This window comes from Myxocyprinus asiaticus, chromosome 39, assembly GCF_019703515.2.
Source record: "Myxocyprinus asiaticus isolate MX2 ecotype Aquarium Trade chromosome 39, UBuf_Myxa_2, whole genome shotgun sequence".
NCBI lineage: Eukaryota > Metazoa > Chordata > Actinopteri > Cypriniformes > Catostomidae > Myxocyprinus > Myxocyprinus asiaticus.
In genome coordinates, this window is record NC_059382.1 from 26276569 (window position 1) to 26284846 (window position 8278).

Genomic DNA, 8278 nt, shown 5'->3' on the forward strand with positions numbered 1-8278 from the left:
ATAATGGAGTAAATGTAGCGTGTTAGTACCCACCTCTGACTTCAGCTGACAGCTTCATTGAATTCTACACACTCAACACCAGTTTCATGTACAACAGTAAAGAGAAGACTCAGGGGTGCAGGCCTTATGGGAAGAATTGCAAAGAAAAAGCCACTTTTGAAACAGAAAAATAAAATGTTATAGTGGGGATCAGCTAGACTGTAAGGTGCGTGAGAAGTGCCCGACAAGACAGCCACATCTATGGCAAGTGTTACAGGAAGCGTGGGGTGAAATGTCACCTGAGTATCTGGACAAACTGACAGCTGGAATGCCAAGGATCTGCAAAGCTGTCATTGCTGCACACGGAGGATTTTTTGTTGAGAACTCTTTAAAGTAGTTTAAGAAGTTCTGATTATTTTTTTTAAAATTGTAATAGTAATTGTTCACGTTATTAATGTCCTGATTATACAATGTGATCTGTTGAATTCCACTTTGGTGAATAAAAGTACCAATTTCTTTCCATAAGAGCAAAATCTGTACATTATTCCTAAATTTTGGCCACCAGTGTGTGTATATATATATATATATATATATATATATATATAAAACAAATAAAAAAAATTAAAAAAAACAGCAATGATTCAAATAAGTTTGCACTGTATATTGTGATGCATTCTATCATACTTCTGGTCAATGAACAGGTTAGAGAACTGTGGCAAGAGGTTGCTTAACATAACTAACCTCATGCATGAGTTTTGGTTACACAAATGTATAGCAAACAGTCCAACACTAATGTTATGGGTTCCTTTACATATTTGCACATTTCCCATTACTTTAATAAGCTTCAAGACAAGGAGGAAAATAAGTGACAGAATGAATACAGTACATATAGTTTGTATTACCATTTTTTCCCCTTAGTTTCATGGTGTGCTAAATGTAACTTTCAAGTGCTTTTTTTAAACAACTTTCAAGACAAGGACACAGGAAGTGACAATGCATAAGATGTAATTCTTGGCTCTTTGTGCATGTTTTTGTAATTGCTGATAAGATCTTTTGCACTCCATTAAACTGGCCCACTCATCGAGACGTTGACAGTGTAACTTGCAACAGAATGCAGCAATTATAATTTATAAAATAATAATAATAAAAAAAGATATTTGCCATATGGGTAGTAGTCTGGGAGAAGCAGACTGGGTCAGATCTCAGTGTTTTTGTGTGAAATACTCCGTGTGTGTCAAATATGATCTTAATCCAGGTCCTAATATTTACAAAACAGTATTTTTCTGTTATGTGTGGAACATGTAAATATGGTCATATAGTTGTGATTTGGTGGTATTGTGTGTTTGATATAACATTGTGAAGTTCACAGTACCACATGTTGCCTGCAGACAACACAAAGAAAACAAACAGAACAACTGCATCAATTGTTTTTTCACAATTTGCATTTATTATTTTGTTTAATTGAAAATGTTTTCCCCATCATTTTGTGTCAACATCTTTTCTAAGACCGTGACACATGTTGATAAATAAGTAAAAATACATTGTTATAACTTCAATAAATACTTAATAAATATATTAGTTAGGTCTATACAATTAAAAAAAAAAAAAAAGAAAAAAAAACCATTGCAAATGAAGCGATCTACTCTACAGAAATACTGTACTGTTACAGTCCCTGATGAAAGACAAGTTTCCTTGAGTAAAGACCCAAGCAGGGTTGTCAAAACATTACACAACTTGACAGGTCTTGTCCAATATAAATATATAGTTTTAGGTTTGTTTCTTAGGTTTCTTGTACAAAACAGGTACCTAGCATCATAATGCTTTGGTTAAAATGTTACATGGAAACATTCTCCCAGTATAGATTTGTAAAGTGCATTTCTTTGTGAGTAAATGTATGGTCATTTTCTCAAGTTTATCACATTGCTGGTTGATATATACTCGCTATATATAATTGTTTCCATTTATACAATCAAGATATAAAATAGTTGTGTGGACACAAGCTCTGCTTATGCCACAATGATATTTTTAAGGCACTTGTCTGTTAATGCTTCCTGCCAAACAAAGCAAAAGCAAATGGAAGACAATCACAGAAAATACACACAATAATACACCGTTATAAAAATTGGCCTACTTAGCTTTGGAGGGCAGCTTGGTATCAAAATAATCTCCTTTAGCAAGTACATAATAACTTAACAGAATTAAGACTCGTAGCACGTAATTGTGAACGATTTTGATTGGAAAGGAATCATGGAAAAGTCTTTCGGATGAGTTTTAGTCGGAGACAGACATCCGCGCGAACACAGACAGCCGCTTCCCGCTCGAGCTGTCGAATGTGGGAGACTCGGAGCCGCTGGAGCTTCCGGTGCTGCTGTAACTTTCGCGGTCTGACAGCGAATCTTCTGAGGGAAAGCGCTGCAGGTTGGCCGCCACGAAGCTTTTGTTCCGTTCTTCCTTCATCTGGACGTTATTTCCGTGTCCACAGACACACCGTGACTGAGGCTCTGTCGGGAAGGGCGTGCTGCTGTTGATTTCTCCGCTTAAGTAACGACCGAAGGCGAACATTTCACGGGAAGAGTCGGTGAAGACGGGGGATAAGATGTCAGCCGGGGGCGGGGAGACCGAGGGCGCGCGGTTGAAGCTCAGGGGCTCGTATAAACTCGGCGGAGAACTACTGCGAGGTCCGGAGAAACCGGCGAAGCTGACACATTGACGGAGGAGACGCGGGTGCTGGTCGCCAGGAGCAGTTACCCCGGCCAGAGGGCTTCTCTCCTCGTGAATGAAGTGACAGCGGGGTCCGTAGGGACAGTATCCAAACTGGTAAAAAGTGCGACATTCCTGAGTTTTGTATTTCGGGTGGCGGTAAAGACCTCGCAATTCACTCTCGCCGTGCGCAAACTGACATTTGCTGCCGTATTTGCAGCTGCCGTGCTCCTGAAAGCTTCGGCACAGTTCGGTCTTGAATCGGTTTGAGGGCAGAGGTTCAAATCCGGGCGGTGGAGGGACGTTGTGGGGCTTCGTCTTGAGACAGCTGTCAGTCAGACTCATGGATCGGTCTGGTTTGAAGGGATACTGGGGTTTCCTCAGCGCCTTGTCGCACCAGTTGTCCCCAGACCAGCCGATGAGCTCGTCGGTGAGCCGCTCCGAGCTGATGCTCTTCGGTGGAAATGGACGGGAAATGCGAGTGAACGAGTCATCTAAACCCAAGTTGATCAGATTCTGAAAACGAATCAAAACAAAATCAGAACACTTCAGTTGGCTTGAGTCTAATATCTAGAGCATGACAATTCTGCCACGTAAATGGGATTAGAGGTCCCAGGATAAAAGCAAAACAACAGTTTTACGCGCTCATGTTAAAAGTTATTGAACTTACCCTTATGAGACTTTCGCCCAGCGTATCGGACATAGTGAAGTGTTGTTGGGCGCCCAGCAATATTACTGTCAGATCTGATGAAGTCCCGCTGTTAGCGTTGAGCTGTTTTCAAGAGAGCTCTTGTGCCTTTATAGCCCACTATCGCGAAAAAGCAAGGCGGAGCTACATTCCAGTATGTGCCGCTCCCACCCATGGTCGACGTTGACTCGTAAAGCACGGAGTATTTTTAACCAGCGGCAAAAAAAAAAAAAAAAAAAAAAACAGTTTCACCGACAGGCAAAACAAGCGAGTAGTGTGATTAATTTACAGTAACCTGTCGCGATAACGTTTCCAGTGACATATAGAGCCACGTTTAGTTGAGAACGATACTGTTTATGTTTTCCAGCATGTGTTGTTCTTGTCAAATTACTGTGTGACAAAATCAAAAGAGAAAAGATGTCAAAAAGTGAACACATTAATGAGCATGCAATTACAACTATATGAAAGAAATAAGAACACTACATTTAAATTATATGTGCGGTTGTGTATGTTCAGGATGCTATTAATATAGTTTGTGTGATTTAGTCTTATTATTTAATATCAGTGTAAGCAAATTACATTCGGATGGTTTCATTTTTTGTGGTATCAGCCTGACAAATTTTTTTATAAAGGCTCTACTTCCGCCAAAAAAAAAAAAAAAAAAAAAAAAAAAAAAAGGCATATAAATGTCAAATTAGATACAAGAGTCTCTAATGTCACTGACATTTGTGTAATTTGTCTATGTAAGCAAAAAAGAAAAAAGTGAGTCACTTCACTTTGCACAGATTAATGGCTGATTCCTATGGAAATGCTATGGAATTTTATGGAAAATATTGCCTTCAATATTGGCTCAAGGTATCTTAAAGGAATAGTTCACCCTAAAAATAACAAATCTATCATCATTTACTCTCCTTCATGCCATCGCAGATGTGTATGACTTACTTTCTTCTGCTGCAGAACACAAAACGAAGATTGTTAGAAAATTATCTCAGCTCTGTTGGTCCATTCAGTGCAAGTGAATGGTGAGCAAAACTTTGAAGCACCAAAAAGCAAATAAAGTCATCATGAAAGAAATCAGTTCGACTCCAGTGGTTAAATAAATGCCTTCAAAAGCGATATAATAGGTATGGTTGAGTAACAGATTAATATTTTAGTCCTTTTTTTTATTTTTATTTTAATTTTTTTTACTATAAATGTCTCATTTCACCCGACTTTTTTTGCTTTTGTTTATTCACATTCTTTGTGCATATTGCCACTTACTGGGCAGGGGGGAGAATTTATAGTAAAAAAAGACTAAAATATTGATATGTTTCTCACCCACACCTATCATAGCACTTCCGAAGACATGGATTTAACCACTGGCCAGTACGAATTACTTTTATGCTGCCTTTAAATGCTTTTTGAAACTTCAAAGTTTTGGTCACCATTAACTTGCATTGAATGGACCAACAGAGCTGAGATATTTTTCTAAAAATCTTAATTTAAGTACGGCAGAAGAAAAAAAGTCATACACATCTGGGAGGGCATGAGGGTGAGTAAATGATGAGAGTATTTTCATTTTCAGGTGAACTATTCCTTCAACTATACTTTCTTTTGTTACATGGTCAACTGCATCTTTACTGTTACCAAGTTGTAGTTGCGGCATTGACTAAGGCAGCTAAAAACAGGCAAGCCTTCTCATGTTCACTTAAAAATAGCTGCCCTTCTCCATGACTTTGTGCATTTTGGCTGGGCATGACTGTTAAAAATGGTACATGAGACATGGAAATTCTCATTTGTGTCATTTCTTTAGGGATCTTGGCTCTCCTATTTTCCTCATTGGCAGTGTTCCCACAAGTATGGAATCTCTCCCTCATCAGTGGTTTGGTTTGCTTGCTCATGCTCACACTCTCGCCATAACATGTTTTAAACAAATGTATACAGGTGCACAGATGCTATCAGCTTTTCTTTCGCATCCTTGGTTGGGAAACCTTGTGACCAATGGCAGGTCACCTTTAATAAGGGGGATTTCCTGAATGGATTCCCGAATGTATTTGGCCAGGACACCAGGGTTACACCCCTACTCTTTACAAGAAGTGCCCTGGGATTTTTAACAACCACAGAGAGTCAGGACCTCGGTTTAACATCTCATCCGAAAAACAGTGCCTTTTTACAGTATAGTGTCCCCATCACTGGGGGTCTGGACCCACAAAGACCGCAGGGTGAGCACCCCCTGCTGGCCTCACTAACACCAGAGTTTTCCCCAGGAGGTCTCCCACCCAGGTACTGACTTCAGTGGGTAACCAGGTAAGAGCTGCAGGATGATATGGCTGCTTAGGAAAATTAGACATATTGCTCTGACAGGGCCACACATAGAGGTTACTTACATATCTTACTAATGTTTAGCTCATGTTTAAGCTTGCAGGCTCTTTTGCTTTGCACATACTGTTGTGTGTATCTCATTTTATGGTGTTCTTGATGCTGCTGTCAAGATTCACTTCCACTTCTACAGTGGCGCATGTTGTTAATGTTTCTTTTTTTGTGTGTGTTTTAAAATGTGTTATGATACAGCAGGACCAGGGCAGTGTCTTTGGCCCAAAGCTCATATTCAGACAGCCTTTATAGGGAAAGTACCTGCATTTCTTGTTCTGCAGTCAGAACAAATAGATAATCAAATCTGGCACAATGCAGCAAATTTATGAGCATCTTTTTTCGTCCATTGACAGATTGTTTCATATCAGGTAGTTTTGGTCAAAACAATAGAGAACTGGACACAGGGTTTATAAGCTTAATGTATCTCTTATTCCACTTTTATTTTCAGATTGGAAAATGCTGACTGTATTATTCAAGAGTAAAGTTTATATTTAGATATGTAAAATGGCTTAATTTAGCATGTCCCTAAATGCCCACCAGGTGCTATTTCTCCTCAGTTAACCCTTGTGTAACACTAGTAGTACAAAACCAAGTAAAATGAAATTCTGACTGGTCAATCACAGCCTTCTGTGGTCAGATATTTTTGTAAAATGACCACGGTGTATAATTGAACATTGCCCCAGGAAACTGACTTAATACATAGCAGTTCTTGTTTCATGTCTCACATATCATTCTTCTCAGATGATACTGGAGAATAATTTCTATTCAATATTTCATGTCGATTTATTTATTCATTTGGTAAGAAATAAACTGGATCATTGTAAATGTAATCGGGTGATTCTCACGAAACCTGTGAGGAAAATGTCCTGGTCCTATTGTAATCCAAAATCAAAATAAATAAATAAGAAATTATATTTAGCATATTTTGATATATAATTTTTACATTTACAGTTACACACATTATGGTAATTATAATGATATTCCGATTACAGCAATTAAAAAAAATAATATTTAAATTGTAAAGTATTAATACATAATTGTAACGCTCCTTTGGTACTGCGTTTCATTTTCGCTGATTTTAATAAAATAATAATAATTATATTGTACAACAGTGTCTTTTTTTTGTCTGCACTACAGAATGAGAATCATAATTGAAAACGATGGGAAAAGTAAAACATCCAGAAGAGTTACGGTAATGAGAATTGAGGGTAAAATGTGCTTAAGTGTGCTTAAAATAATGTCAAAAAATCTTAATGGTCCTAATTGTAGGCTTAATTTTCTTTATGCAAAATATAATTTCATATTTTTTTGTGTTAATTTGGGGTTAAATATGATTTTGTGAGATTTACCCATTAATCTGCTTTATGTGGGGTCCTGATCACCCTGCAAGGGGTTTATTTTGTGATAATGACTGAGTGACTGTACAGTATCCATTAGTTATATTTCACCCTTTACAATATGTGCCAGTAGAGTTTGGCAAACCAAATGATTTAAGCTAATAATTGCTAGTTTTCAAGGCAACATAGAAATTTGTTAAATCACTTGAATATGTATAGTGTGTCAAAAGAAACTTACTAACTTAAATGATAATTTAGCAACTGTAAAGTTCATGTGTTTGCTCTTCTCTCCTCTGCTCTGTTTTCACTCAGGGTCTTTAGATTTTACACATCCCTCTGAAACACATTTCCACAGTGTGAAATATTCACAGAGGAACAAACTTAGCCTTATCCACCAAATACCACCCTTCTCTCTGTGCAATAACTCTGTTTATGCAGACCATGTATTTACACACACAAACACACATACACCCAGAGCAGTCATAGTTGACTAGTACAGCTGGGTCTTCAGACTGAAATCTCTCACCTCTTTTAAACGTCTTTAAGATCCCTTAAAATGAACAACTAAGTACACCAAAACCAAAACACAAACAAAATAAAGATTCTCTCTGTACTGAATATGTTTTGCAGAGCCATGCATGGGAGTGACATGTATGCATTTAAAGCTGTCACATTCGTGCTATCGTAGACTCAGCTGGCATGCATTCAGCAAGTAAAAGGCGGACTGATAAGATCTGAAGGCTTTGTGAGGAAAATATGCATATTGTCGAAAACTATTGCATGATGACGTCTTATTTACCTCAAAGAAAAAGATGTAGTAGACTGAATTGCATGCATTTCTAGGCTTAACAGTAGACATCCTGAAGTTATACAGACAGTGTAACTGAGCTCCAGTGCATGGTGCAAAAGCATTGGATAGTCAGACTAGAATCCTTAAGTTTTTAGAGTTACACTATTTAGTTATTATTAGCCCTTATCTCACACGTAACCCTTGGCCAAAACCATAAACTAAGCCATTTCATGCATTATGGACCATTTCAAAATTCATTTTAGGTCATTAAAAAACAGTGGTGCACATGTTGCATCTCATCTGTGGGAATATTTGGGCTTAGAGCTCACGGACGAGCGTGGTATTGTCATGAAGACTGGGTGCAGAATCTCCCATTCCAGAGTGAGAGCCTCCATTTAACCAGCACTCCAACTGTCAGACCTCTAAGTTAGA

At 38.1% G+C, this 8278-nt stretch overlaps 1 protein-coding gene across 1 annotated transcript; it reads right to left on the reverse strand.

The window, feature by feature from the left end:
* Nucleotides 1–1562: 1562 nt before the first annotated feature.
* On the reverse strand, nucleotides 1563–3499 carry LOC127429572 (mRNA decay activator protein ZFP36L2-like). The gene is made up of 2 exons (XM_051678691.1): nucleotides 3350–3499; nucleotides 1563–3195 (listed from the first exon to the last, which is right to left on the reverse strand). The coding sequence occupies exons 1-2, from the start codon at nucleotides 3380–3382 to the stop codon at nucleotides 2251–2253; spliced, it is 978 nt and encodes a 325-aa protein (XP_051534651.1). The 5' UTR covers nucleotides 3383–3499; the 3' UTR covers nucleotides 1563–2250.
* Nucleotides 3500–8278: the final 4779 nt, after the last annotated feature.